Source organism: Macroventuria anomochaeta (genome assembly GCF_010093625.1).
Source record: "Macroventuria anomochaeta strain CBS 525.71 unplaced genomic scaffold BU25scaffold_5, whole genome shotgun sequence".
Taxonomy (NCBI): Eukaryota; Fungi; Ascomycota; class Dothideomycetes; order Pleosporales; family Didymellaceae; genus Macroventuria; species Macroventuria anomochaeta.
In genome coordinates, this window is record NW_022985366.1 from 690,223 (window position 1) to 704,033 (window position 13,811).

General features: G+C 53.9%; 5 protein-coding genes across 5 annotated transcripts; 2 read left to right on the top strand and 3 right to left on the bottom strand.

Annotated features, from left to right (window-relative positions):
- Positions 1-2,938: 2,938 nt before the first annotated feature.
- BU25DRAFT_333856 (uncharacterized protein) lies at positions 2,939-4,859 on the top strand (the record flags this gene model as incomplete). Its single annotated transcript, XM_033702504.1, has 5 exons — positions 2,939-3,903; positions 3,954-4,044; positions 4,091-4,180; positions 4,238-4,329; positions 4,379-4,859. 5 exons carry the CDS (start codon positions 2,939-2,941, stop codon positions 4,857-4,859), a joined length of 1,719 nt encoding a protein of 572 aa, XP_033565394.1.
- Positions 4,860-5,606: 747 nt separating this feature from the next.
- On the bottom strand, positions 5,607-6,991 carry BU25DRAFT_333486 (RIO1-domain-containing protein; the record flags this gene model as incomplete). The annotated part of the gene is made up of 2 exons (XM_033702484.1): positions 5,607-6,848; positions 6,929-6,991. The coding sequence occupies 2 exons, from the start codon at positions 6,989-6,991 to the stop codon at positions 5,607-5,609; spliced, it is 1,305 nt and encodes a 434-aa protein (XP_033565395.1).
- Positions 6,992-7,371: 380 nt separating this feature from the next.
- On the top strand, positions 7,372-10,336 carry BU25DRAFT_333905 (26S proteasome non-ATPase-like protein regulatory subunit 2; the record flags this gene model as incomplete). Its single annotated transcript, XM_033702507.1, has 6 exons — positions 7,372-7,505; positions 7,527-7,632; positions 7,692-7,856; positions 7,906-8,255; positions 8,306-10,265; positions 10,316-10,336. 6 exons carry the CDS (start codon positions 7,372-7,374, stop codon positions 10,334-10,336), a joined length of 2,736 nt encoding a protein of 911 aa, XP_033565396.1.
- Positions 10,337-10,639: 303 nt separating this feature from the next.
- BU25DRAFT_488625 (uncharacterized protein) lies at positions 10,640-11,447 on the bottom strand (the record flags this gene model as incomplete). Its single annotated transcript, XM_033711362.1, has 1 exon — positions 10,640-11,447. The coding sequence occupies one exon, from the start codon at positions 11,445-11,447 to the stop codon at positions 10,761-10,763; it is 687 nt and encodes a 228-aa protein (XP_033565397.1). The 3' UTR covers positions 10,640-10,760.
- A 344-nt stretch (positions 11,448-11,791) lies between these two features.
- BU25DRAFT_333265 (hexokinase family protein-like protein) lies at positions 11,792-13,440 on the bottom strand (the record flags this gene model as incomplete). Its single annotated transcript, XM_033702476.1, has 2 exons — positions 11,792-12,914; positions 12,968-13,440. The coding sequence occupies 2 exons, from the start codon at positions 13,438-13,440 to the stop codon at positions 11,792-11,794; spliced, it is 1,596 nt and encodes a 531-aa protein (XP_033565398.1).
- Positions 13,441-13,811: the final 371 nt, after the last annotated feature.

Consider the following 13,811-nt stretch of genomic DNA (forward strand, 5'->3'; position numbering starts at 1 on the left):
ACCGGGGCTTTTCCGCGCACCTGTACTGTGTACCACCATGTCTCCATCCCTATAGATTGACATCCCTGAACGGATTCTGGCTTTAAAATGAGATTCATCAGCACGACCGTGGAGATCAAACGTGTATTCCTGCAGTAAGGAACGTAAGATGGTGGGAAACTCTTGTCTCACATTATCTTCCTTGGGTGCTGTAAATCTCTATGATTCTCCCGCTCAGTCAGAGCATGGACCAAGACATGTTCTCAAGATTTCCGTGAACCCTGAAGAGGTTGATACGGCAGAGTTCGCACCTTGTACGACCTGGAGCATGCAGCCCAGACAGGATATGAGGAGCATCACTTCTTCATCATCATGGACGGTAGCGAGTCGATCCGGAATCCAGGTTTCAGGTCAAACTGGGTAACCTCAACAGAGTCGCAACGAAGCAACGATGAGTGGTGCGAACAGAAACAGAAGAAGGTCGAGCGATGTGTACACAAAAAGAAGCATTGTAGTGCCTGAGGGCGCACGACATGCATGACATCTGAAGGTTCAGCGCCCGGCACTCACGCGACGAGTCGTCAGCCGGCACCGTCTGTCTTCACGAGCCACACATCATATGCACCCCTGGCGACCTCCACTCGAGCTACCAGCCCTTGCTAATACAAACGTCTTGCTCCGTGGCGAGCTGCATTTTAAGCATGCAGTCACTGTTTCATAACCCTGTTTGCGAACGAAATCCCGGATAGCTACTTGGAAGATATGCAACACGGTAATCAGTGCTCTTGCGCCCACGCAGCACGCGAACAGGCGTAAACATCTCCATCGAGTGAGCGTTGTGACACATCTGCTCACATTGTGCCCTAACTGGCCGTTTGCAGAGCGCTTGATGGGGACGTATACAAGCAAGGTTAGTGACCTCTCCCAAACCTCATCTTGTGCTTCAATACCTCCTCACTTGCAAAGAGCTACTCGCGGTCCCAGCTTTCGCTCTTCTAACACTTCGATGTCTCCAAATGCTTTATCGTCCTCTGACTTTCGTAGGCGTAGCAAGGTGTACGGTCGATGCGCTTGACAATGAGTCTTCGTCTGGCTGCGAAAGATGCCCTTGCAGCTGCACTGCCGTTGAACGTACCGCGGAGCTTTTCTTGTCAGCTACTGCTGCAACGGGGCGGCGGCTTGTGGGCCGCGGGAGGCTCTGCATCGTCACCTAAAAGGCGTTGGCCTCAACGTTGTGGCGAACTGAACCCCAGGATGCAGGCAGTCCAACGCAACTAGTAACGGCTGCGACTAGCTGCACTGCGCCGGCTCGCAGCAGAAGTTACAAGTGCGCTGCGGTCGAGTTCGAATCCAAGACTGTTTCCAGCCTCTTGTGGGTAGCAGTCGGATAATAGGTTGTCATAAGAGAGGTACCTTGTGTCGTATCACTTCACTAACGTGCTGCAAGCTAATCTCACAGTCAAACAGAGCGATGAACCTGGTCGGGCCTGGGGAAGAGTTTTGCGAACACCCGAGAGCCGACTGCAGTGCGGAGGTGAAAAAGTGACAGGGCAAATCCTCATCCCGCGATCTGACCCACCACGTAGGTCACCGTCTTGAGGGCACCTCTGCTTGCGCGCAACGCAACATATGAGTGAGTGACGTCCACAAGAGGATTTTCTCAGATACTGTCGCTCTCTCAGCCCTACTGCAAGGGTGCTGGGGGCTGCATTAGCTTCGCCATTGCGGAGACCAACCTGCTGGATGAAGAAAGTCGAGTGCAAATTGGGACGCCTCGTCGTCTGAAGACTGCTACACACTCGTCTCAGAATGGTATGGCCGCTAGTTGCGGAAGTGGACAGAGTGCACGACTGATGTGATCTCGCGTCGCCTGCACTCAGTTGCAGCTCTGTAGAGCCACATCCCTGGCTGGTACATATCAGCGCTGCAGCTTTCGTTTTCAACTGGTCTTATTAAAGCAGTACACTCCCACCGCAGCTAAGGGCAGTACACACTCTGCAGCTTCGTCCGCAATCAAAACTTCGGCATCACTATTTGAACAGCTCTTTCCCAACATCAATAGAGACCCACAGTGCGCCAAACACGAGGCGAGAAAGGGAAGAAGCTCGAGCCTCGACCTGCAACCGCTACTGCTTTCGTTTGTACTGTTACTTGTCTGCTCCTACTCCAGTGCCTATCATTAGCAAGGTTAGTGCTTTCCGTCCCGTCTACCTGGTCCTTGGCGACTTCCCGGGGTGGAAGGCGAGGCTGCTCTGTGTATACACGCGCCGTTGCTACTCCCCTCCTACACCAAGACATCACGACGGCTCTTTCCCTCTGCACGACGCCGAGCCGCCGCCCTCGAGGACCTTTTCTTCTCGCCTCGCCTCCTCACTTTTCGTCTCTTCTTCTCTTCACTCATTCTGCACCACTTCTTCCTCACCAATACGCTTCAGTGGCCACATTCTTTGTAGCTTTTCGCAGGTGAGGCCTCGACACCGCCTCATACATCATATGTTCGTATACTGACCTTGTCGACAGCTTTGGAGTCACTACCAGTCCCGCACATTGCAAAAGTTTGACATTTACGACTCGGTATGTGCTCTTCACCTGCACCCTTCCATCTCTTTCCTTCACCTCACGCCAATGCACAACCGTCCAAGCGTTGTGAAACCCACTACCCACCACCCCTCTTTCGTCTCGAAGTGTAGCTGGGTTCACCATCACCGATCACCATTCCCTCTCATGGTAGCGTTTCGGGTAGGTGTATATGACTAACCTTGCCGTAGAGCAACGTTCTTCCGTACATCTCAGCAGCCTCGCCCGCTCTCCCGTTCTTGATACTTCTTGTCGCTGTATAACCGGGCTCGCGTCTTTCGATCGCCCTACTCCTGTCTGCAGCACCCTTCGACCCTGTCATCAGCCGTCCAGCCTTCTCACTGCTTCCGTCTCGGTCGCCTCGCTCCTTCCAGTCATCACCATGACTACCAACGCTCGCCAGAACGGCTATGCCGCACCCACAGGTGGCTACAAGGGTCAGCACATGCTCAATGCATACAACGGCCAGGGTCATGGAGCTCAGTACCTTCCTCGAGGTCTGCCCATGTCTCCCAATGGTGATGCTGGTTTGCAAGGTCTGACGAACACCATGGCAGCGCTCAACATGCATGCCTCTTACGGCTCGTCCGCCAACCACAAGTCTGCTGGGTCTGGTATGTCTGCCAACTCTTCTGACTACGGCAACATCCCGATGTCACAAGGCCAGGGTCTGTGGATCCCCAACCAGCACGCCCTCGGCTCCATGTACCAGGTCCTTCCCGGTGGGCAGCAGCAAGGTGCTATGGCGCACTCCCCCGGCATGTACAACCACAACGGTACCTTTGATCCACAGACCGCATACCAGTACGGCCAAGCTGTTGTTGGACACAGCCCCATGGCACCTGGCTGGGCCTCCCGTATGTCGTCTGGGGACATGCCGTCGCTCATGACTCCTCGACGCGACTCTTTGTCTTCCAACGAGAACGACATCCCTGGCACACCTTTTGGCAGCGGTGGCATGTACCGTTATGGAGCCGGCGCCACCATCATGGACCGCTCACCAAGCGCCGTCTACACGAGCAGTGCAACTCCCTCGCCCTCGCAGTTGACCCACCCATACCAGCTGATGGCTCCCGTCCAGAAGCAACAGGCCATGCCCACTCTTCCACCTCATCTGCTGGCTTTGGTACACCAAGAGCCTCCTATTCCACGCGCTATCCCTGCTCCCAGCTCTCCCCACAAGCCACTCGACCGCAGCCTCGAGAACAAGACTGGTGAGACGAACGTCTACATTCGAGGCCTCCTACCAGAGACGACCGACGAGATGCTGCATGGCTGGGGCAGGCGCTTCGGCGACATCCAGAGCTCCAAGTCGATCATCGATCTCAAGACTAATCTATGCAAAGGGTGAGTACAGTCACTTCATCTTCGCCCTGCAATACTAATATTACAAACAGCTTTGGTTTCATCAAGTATCACAACTTCGAGGATGCCGAGGACTGCATTCGTGGCTTCCACTACCTAGGCTATGAAGTCAGCTTCGCCCGAGTAAGTTCTCTCGTTCCCGTCGCTCGACCTTTGCTAATCACTTCAGGAATCATTCTACTCCAAGCTCAAGAAGTTCTCCGACGACGGCAACACCAACCTTTACGTATCCAACATACCCAAGAATATGAATGAGCATGTAAGTACTCACCTGCTCCTTCTTGCAGCTCCAGGATTGTTGCTGACTTGAGCACAGGAACTCGCGTCTATCTTCGCTCCTCACAAGGTCTGCTCGAGCAGGATCCTTCGTGACCCCACCGGCACTGGCCGTGGTGTTGGCTTTGCTCGGTATGTCGTGTTCCTCCTGTGGCCCTCGCGCGTCGCTAACCATCTACAGGTTCGAGAGTCGCGATATTTGCGACGAGGTCATTAAGAAGTTCAACAACACTCCTGTCTCCAAGCCCAATGGCGAGGAGCACCTCATCCAGATCCGCTTCTCCGATACACACGAGCAGAAGATGCTCAAGCAACAGACAGCAGCCGGCCGCGTCTTCCGTGCCGCTGAGTACGAGGTTGGTGTCGCTCAAGCTAGGGCGTTGGGCACACCTGACCGTTACGACACTGTCTCCCCAGTATCGCACAGCGCCGGAAGCGAGTTCGAGATGTTCATGCAGCGTGGTGCTTATCGTCAGCCTTGGGCACCTGCCATCCCATCCACGCTGGGTACTTCTCGCCCCGCCATGTACCAGATGTCCCAGCCCGGTGCCGTCAAGAGCGATGACGGCGTTTCAGAGCATGGCATCGACATCAAGACCAACCCAGCTACACCTGTTAAGGCCGACAACAAGGCCGACTCACCAGCTCGCCGAGACGAGTGAACGCCTTTCACATCGCAACGATGCTTCAACTTGTCGTCACCATACCTTCGTGTACGCAACTATTTTTCACGATTGCTCCTTCAGCATCCACCAGCCGCATCACTCGTGGAGCACGATGTTAATTATCTCAAACGCCATGGCACGATAACTCGGATCGGACTTCATCTTGGCCATTTCTTTCTGTCACTCGCTTCGACCATGATCTTCACGACATTGGCGCCTAATACTTCTCTTTTGGCCCTCGGCTTCCTGAACATATCCTTCTCATACTTCGTCCCGCGATTCGATCGGACCATTTGGGCGGCTGCTGTCTTCATCTTAGAAGTATTTATTAGCATGTGAGCCGGGCGGTGGACCAAAAGATCTTCATGGGTTATGCATTGCAGTTTTTCTCATCGATGGCGGAACAGGATCAGGTATGGCAGTGGCCAGAGGTGTATCGTCGGATTTGTCGTAGTTTCGATAGTTCGTCGCATAATTGATCTTCTTCCGACTTCATCGCTCAGCTCCTGCTGTTGAATCTGTTTGACTGTTCGCTCACAACAGATCGAACTAACCCTGTTGCTGCTCGAAACAAGAAGGCATACCAGTTGTCACGATAGGTGTGGAGAGCTTGCGTTATCTTCGAATGTGTGCAGTTGCACTCGTAGTTTATTTCATGTCTACGGTCGTTGAACTTTTGAGGACTAGTAGCCTTGAAGATGTGGGTATCGCTGAAGAACAGAGGCAGAAAGATGACGCGAGATCTCAAATAGCCCAACCAGCCTTCTTTTTTGCGGCTTTGGTCGTCATAGTCGATTGTGGGCGGGGCTTGCATTCGCTCAAATCCGGCAAGGGGTCATTGTCTCGAATGTCGAGCAATGTCATCTGAGAGGCAACAGCAGCAGGTGTTTGCTTTTCCAATGAAGGTTCCTCTGCGGTCGGCACACCCTCTGTGTCAGCCCCGTCCAGCAGCGAAACACCACCGGCTTCTTCTTCCTCGCCATCCAAGACTTCATTTTCAAAGTCGTCCTCGTCATTGTCCCCATGGTCCTCTTCAGCACCACCAGCATCGCCATCAATACCATGCTCTTTCATGTAGACATCTAACTCCTTCGCCATCTTCTTGCTGAAGCCTGAAGCCTCTACTTCGACGTCTAGCCTCTTGACCACCTTCTTGATAGCGTCCTTGAAGAACGGACCTGGCTCGTCACTTGTGAAACCAAAGCGTCTTTCGAAGAATCGCTTGATACACGCTACATCGCGGTCAAAGTAGTACTCCGCATTCGCATGGTCAATCGACACCATCTGCGGGAAATCGATAATCGTCGGTATGAGTTGCACGCGCTCGTCTCCCTCGAACTTCTCCTCGATCAGGATGTTGAACTCGTTGAAGTCGCCATGGATCAGCCCGTGCTGCGCAAACCGCACAATGAAGTCCAGCAACTCAGAGTACAGAGTCGCTGGGTCCCCAACCTTGGAGATCGTGCGCATGGGAAACGCGTCGATCAAACCCATGATCACTGTGTGTCGGTTCTGCCCGACGGGCTCGGGGACAGGGAATCCTTCGCGCCGCAGGGCTTTCATGAACTCATATTCCTTGATCGCCGCCAGCCGGCTCATATACATCCAACTCCCGCCCTGCCTATTCCTCAAATAATCTCGATTCGCCTTCACCGTGCGAAACGATATCCTTCCCAATCTATGGATCTTGAGCACCAACTGCCGGCCCTCTTCACTCGCACATACGAAGATGTCACTTTCCTTGCCGACACCGATTTGGTTCCCGACACTGAACACGGTGTGGCCTTTGGTGTGCGTGTGCAGCGCGAGGTAGTCCAGGCCGCCATAGGTCAGGCGGTAGCCGTCGTATTTTGCGTTTTTTACTTTCGCGATCAGGCCGATTTTGGCGAGGTTCGAGATCGACTTGTGCACGCCGATGCCTGAGCCGGATATCGAGGAGATTAGTGAGGTTGGGACGACTTCGTGGTTGCGTGAGCCCATTTCTGTCTGGACTATGTCAGCGTTAGTCCTGGGTGTAGAACAAGTGCATGTGTGAGCGCAAAGGCTGCGCGGAGAGGATCGCATACCGCTGTGAGGACGCGCCAGTCCTCAGGCGTGAGGTATCGGATGTTCTTGACGTTGAGCTTCATTTTGGCGGTATGACGGCCTGGAGAATGTGGCGGGTTGTGGAAGTCCTTCGCAGTGAAATTCCGAGATGACGCCGGTAACTTTTCTTAGTGGGCTGGCGGGACACTTTCGGTGGAGGTTTCTCGAACGCCGCAATGGATCGGCGGTTGTCGCCGCCAAGCACCGACCTACGTCGAGCAGACAGAGAGCTCCATCAACAATCCACCCAGTACATCGCCGCACATCCCCCACCACCAAGTCGCGTCTTCTACCCTTTTCTTCTCTATCACCTTGCTCTAGGACATCGTTCGGAGGAAGTACACCGCGACCGCTCCTTCCCCACCCGCAGTACACGTAGTACACACACTTCGCCGCCTGCACTAGCTCCCATTTCGTAATCATCATGGTGAAGGAAGACGAGAAGAAGCCCACCGCCGCCGAGAAGGGCAAGGGCAAGGCAGTCAACGGCGATGCAGAGAAGAAGGAGGACACAAAGGCAGATGGCAAGGACAAGAAGGTCGAGACAACTGGCGGTATGTCTTGGCTGTAGGACCGCAGCGGCGGCATGTACAATGAATGCATACTGATGGCGAACACAGAGGAGCTCAGCGAGGAAGACCAGCAGCTGAAGAGCGAATTGGACATGCTGGTAGAGCGGATACTGGTATGTTGCCTCCATCGTCACATGTCGTGTGTCCCCGCAGTTTGCGCTGACTTGTACAGGAATCCGACTCCAGCCTCTACAAGCCCGCGCTCGACCAGGTCAAGGAGTTCATTAAGACATCAACGAGCTCCATGACAGCAGTGCCCAAGCCGCTCAAGTTCCTACGACCCCACTATGAGAGCCTCGAGAAGCAGTATGCGTCATGGCCAGAGGGCGAGAACAAGGTATGAAGACTTCGTACGTGACAAGGGCCGTTCGTACTGACCAGAGCAGCAATCGTTCGCCGATATGCTTTCAGTCCTTGGGATGACGTACTCAGACGAGGAGCGCCTCGACTGCTTGAAATACCGCTTGCAAGCGCCGTCTACAGATCTAGGCTCGTGGGGACACGAGTACATGCGCCACCTTGCGCTCGAGATTGGCAGAGAATTCCAGAACCGCTTGAACGACGACAAGTCGACAGACGACGTTACCGATCTCGCTTCGAATCTCGTTCCCTTCTTCCTCAAGCACAACGCCGAGGCCGATGCGGTGGATATCCTGTCTGAGCTGGAGATGATCGACCAGATCGAGCAGTACATCGACGAGAACACATATGCGCGAGTCTGCTTGTACATGGTTGGGTAAGCCGGAATCACACTTTCAAAGGATGAGCTATTACTGACTGCAGCAGTATCGTGCCCCTGCTCACATACCCTGATAACGACAAGTTCCTCCGCACCGCATACCAGATCTACCGCAAATACAACCAGTACACACAGGCGGTCGCATTGGCGATACGTCTGAACGACAGGGACCTGATTGAGGAGGCGTTCAATTCGACAAAGGACAAGGCTATTCGAAGACAGATGGCCTTCCTCATTGCGCGACAGCGCATCTGGTTCGATGTGTCGGACGATGATGACGCAGAGCTCCAAGAGTGCTTGAACAACTCCAGGTTACCAGACCACTTCAAAGCGCTCGGCAAGGAGCTAAACATCCTCGACCCGAAGACCCCCGACGATATTTATAAGACACATCTCGAGAGCAGCCGGACAGCAGGCCTGACCAACACCGATTCGGCAAGGCACAACCTTGCGTCAGCATTCGTCAACGCATTCGTCAACACGGGATACAGCAACGATAAGCTCATGCTGAACTCGGACAGTAAGAGCAGCTGGGTTTGGAAGACCAAGGAGGAGGGCATGCTTTCCACGACGGCATCTTTGGGTATGCTGATGTTGTGGGATGTCGAGACCGGTCTGGACAAGATCGACCCCTACACGACCGTTGACGACGACATGGTCAAGGCTGGTGCTATGCTTGCTACTGGTATCTTCAACTCGGGTGTGCGCATGGACTCCGACCCTGCGCTGGCCCTGTTGGGTGACGAGGACAACCTTTCGCACAAGAACAAGAACATCCGCCTCGCTTCCATCATGGGTCTTGGTCTTGCATACGCTGGCTCGAACAAGGAGGAGCTTCTTGAGCTTCTTCTGCCTATTGTCACCGACACAAGCCTGGACATGCAGCTCTCAGCAATGGCGGCTTTGTCGCTTGGTCTGATCTTCGTCGGTTCTGCCAACGGTGAGGTCACAGATGCGCTGATGAACACCCTCCTGGACGAGGACCGGTCGGACCAGCTCAAGGACAAGTGGACACGCTTCATGTCACTTGGTCTCGCGCTCCTTTTCTTCGGCCAGCAAGAGGAGGTTGACGTCATTCTGGAGACTTTGAAGGCGCTCGACCACCCCATGGCAAAGTCTGCCTCTGTATTGACCGAGGTCTGTGCATGGGCAGGTACCGGTGCGGTCTTGAAGATCCAACAGTTGCTCCACATCTGCAACGAGCACATCGAGGATGACAGCGAGGAGAAGAAGGGAGATGAGCTGCTCCAGTCATATGCCGTTATTGGTCTGTCACTGGTGGCAATGGGTGAGGATGTAGGTCAGGATATGATCCTCCGAACTCTGGGCCATCTAATGCACTATGGCGAGGCCAACATCCGAAAGGCTGTCCCCCTCGCTCTGGGTCTCATCAGCCCCAGCAACCCCCAGATGAAGATCTACGACACACTATCACGATACTCTCACGACAACGACAATGACGTCGCGATAAATGCTATTTTCGCCATGGGTCTGTGTGGTGCTGGTACCAACAACGCTCGTCTTGCACAGCTCCTCCGACAGCTGGCGAGTTACTACCACCGCGACCCTAACGCGCTGTTCATGGTGCGCATCGCGCAGGGTCTCCTGCACATGGGCAAGGGCACACTCTCGGTCAACCCCTTCCACACTGACCGCCAGGTACTGTCGCGTGTCGCAGCCTCAGGTCTGCTGACCGTCCTCGTCTCGCTCATCGACGCCAAGTCATTCATCGTTGGCGACTCACATTTCCTCCTCTACTACCTTGCGACAGCCATCTCGCCACGCTTTCTCATCACACTTGATGAAGAGCTCAAGCCGCTTACCGTCAACGTGCGTGTTGGTCAGGCTGTCGACATTGTTGGGCAAGCTGGTCGACCGAAGACCATCACCGGCTGGCAGACACAGAGCACACCTGTGCTGCTGGCACATGGTGAGAGGGCAGAGTTGGAAGACGAGAAGTACCTCGCTTTGACGAACGTGCTGGAGGGTGTGGTTATTCTGAGAAAGGTATGTTGAACAACAATTCACAGCGAGAACAGGCCCTAACGAGTTGACAGAACCCTGAATGGGAAGAGTAAACGGTTGCGATGTGGGATGGGGGAATACCGTGGCATACAACTGCCAGCGTGACGCGATCTGCATCAGCTTTTGGGCATACTAATAGACTTACGGACACTGCCTGATCTCAGCACCTCACGGCTGCGTTCAAGGGTACACCGCTGTATGTATAGATGTGCAGGCGACGACTTGAAATGAAAGCAATTCATACAAGTTTCGTCCTTCACCGTTTTCACCTTTTTTCAAAAAGGCACAAATGATTTTGGCCTGTGAAACAGGTCTTGGTACTGAACAGTCTACGAACATGTGCTCTAAGCAGCATCCCCCATCTTCCTTAACCGCTGCCCAGCCTCCTCGCATACCAAATTCCCACTTGCTTACAGCGTACACTCGGCGACCTCCCACTGTCTACCCAGCTCTTCATCTATCTGCTCATCCACCTCTTCATCTACCACTTCCTCTACCGCCTCTTTTCTCCTTGAACGCCTTCAATGCTTCCCTTATATCCTTGACCGCCTCATTTGCCTTCTCTCTAGCCTCCCTCGCCTTTCTGTTTTTGATGCGGAGAGTCTTTCTCTCTGTCCGCCAAAATTCCTCATCTGCTTCCTTCTGCAGCGCCATGGCTTCTTGGTTCGGTAGGTGGAGATCTACGACTCCTCCCGAGACTTCGAAGGAGATGTGTGGATGTGCGTACCACAGGAAGTGTTTGATCTGAAGCTTAGTTGCAGAGGGACCGTGGAAGATGGACTTGTTGATGGGGATGGCGTAGCAGTGCAGTTCGATGATGGCGCCGCAGGAGAGGATTGAACTGCCGGTGCTGGCGCGACAGCAAAGCGCCTCGTCGTCGGGTAGAGAAGCGCGGGAAAGGGACAGTGTGAAAGCATCAATATATCCCAGACTCGTGGTCGATAGGGACAAAGAGTGCGAGCTCGACGGCGAACCTGTCGGCGACGCCGTAGCTGAGCTGCCATCAGGCGACGGTGGGGAGGAAATGTAGACATGTCGGGCGCGCCAACCGTGACTGTAGAAGAAGTGCGCTATCGCGCGCGAGGAGGTGGTGAATGTGGGGAGAGAGGGGTAGTAGGGGTTGTGTCGTGGTGGAGGAAGGGGGTGAATGAGGATGTATGGCATCGTGGTTTGCTCCGGGATATGGTGGGTGTACCGGCGGTGGGTAAGGAGAATACCGGAGAGAGGGTGCGGTAGAGGGCGTGATGCTGTTGGTTTGAAGTGTGGTAGACGAGAGGTGAAGTCAAGTATGTCGTCATTGGAGGTGGTCACAGTGCTCTTGTGGGCGGGGGAGGTGAATGTCCACCGTTGATGATGGCAGAGGGGAGGCTGCAGATGCAGTGATGTCTATCATCAGCACTGGTTGCGTTCATGGGGGTAAATCTTTCATTTCATCGTCAAGCTTTGATCTTAGAGCCACCTTGAAGCATTCTATACACTTCATGCTTTGTAGCCAATGTGCGATACCTTTACAGTATCATGCTGCCCATCCCAGCGAGTACGCCAGCGCCAATGATACCGCCGTCGAGAGCTTCTTTCAAGATCACTCTCTTCTTTGGGTGCGTTGCAGATGCGGCGACAAGTTTGTCTATACATGCTTGACAGTCATCGAGCCAGTGAGGGTACTGTGAGATGGTACTTCCTGTGTAGGCGATGACGAGCTCTTCGACGTCCGCAGGTTTGTCCAATTTCTCGTCGTTTGGGTCCGGCTCAACCGTGCTCTGTTTGCGCAGGCTGATGTCTCCTACACAGTCCAAGAGACCGACGGAGGCCGCTGCTATGAGTGCCGAGGAGCGTTGTTGAACGGCTCGTGCGAGGTTGCGCAGCAGCCGTAACCTCTTTGGGGTCCAATCGAAGTTGTCAATGTCTATTTCGTAAGGTTGATATCTTGACTGCAAACGGTTTGTTAAATGGATGTCGTTGTCTAAACGCGCCACGACTTCCGAGAGAAACCTCGTTGGTAAGCTGTACTTGTGCTGTAAATCCTCTGGTATCTTTTCCACGTTGCAAGAGAGCGGGTCGACCTCAGCCGACATCAAGTCAACGAATGCCAGGCGCACGATTTCGCCGAGATACCGTCCAGAGGTCATGTATTCAAAGGGCTGAAAACCAGGTGCGTCGCTGTTCTTGTCCAAGATCCGGTCCCACTTCGTCTTGATGCCTAGGTCGTCGAGTGGTTTGTCGGTACCACGGATGGTCCACTCGGTGTTGATGACGACGGTGTCAGTTGCTGCGAGTCCTTGTACCTGGCTCTGCTTTTCGGGATGCAGGTAACTTGGCCTCAGAGGTACAGTGGCGTTTGTGCCTGTTCCAACGATAAGACCCATTGCGACTCGGCTGTTGGGCGCAGCCTTCACGGCATAGGTTAGCGAGACGAAGGTCGCTACTGTGTCATTGGTGATAGCCGTGACTCGTATGCTCGGTAGAGGGTCGCTGGTACGTGCTCTTGATGTATCAGCAGCTGATTCTGTGGCAGTTGTCGAGCAATGGCGTGCGTAACCAGCAAGCAGCATCTCGCCCAGATCCAGGTCCGTAGTGACGGCGAAGCCTTTCCCCATAGGCAACACTGTAGCTTCTGACAACTTCGACTGCCTGAAAGGAGTGTTAGTACATGTGATCTTGCCTTCCCTTTTGGGTACACGCACGCCATGGGGAAGCTAAAGGTAACACCCAACAGTATCTCGCGGTCTGTTGGGATGGAGGCATTGCCGATGGCTTCTCTTATCACCTCAGCCATACAGTCGCCGATCCACTTGAAGAGGTCCTCTGGCTGGTCCATCTTCAGGTGTTCTCCAATGGGCCAGCTCTTGTCGTGACTCCGCTTGATCCTCGAGGAAACATCAATTTCGGTGTCGTGATTTCCATGGTCGACTATCGCAGATTCTCCTGCCAGCTCGACAAACCCCACTCTCAGGTTTGAGCCGCCAACGTCGATAGCGAGAAATTTCCCATGCTCTTTCCCAGTTGGCAAAGCAGTGACAGGCGTGATCAGAAAGTGCTCGGTGGAGGTCTTCGCAAGGTTTTTGTACGTCTCCGAGAACCGGTGTGCAAGGTCGAGCAGTGTGTTGGTGTTCAGGCAGCTTGTCAGCTCATTGAGAGCACCCTGGTAGGTGACCATCACGGGCTCGTATCGATATCATGAACGGGAGCGGGAACGAACGTTTGAGAACACGAAAGCACTAAGACTGCCATGAACGAGGCTCAAGCCGAGGCACCACTGGTCCGGTCAATGCGTGAAGATGACAGGATTGGGTGACAACAGCTCGTGCCATGACGGAAACAGCGGAGAGCTTCGAATCATCGTACGAGGCGGTACAATTATGTATATCCCAGGTGAAGGAGAGCAACCAAAATGTACAAATGTCTATCTAATTGTCGTTGTGAGGTCTTAGGAGCCTTCCGTTATCGGCGTTGCCTCACATGCACCTACACTGGATCTTGGGATCCACTTTTCCCTGCTCCACTTTGAGCAACACCGTTCGTGCATCA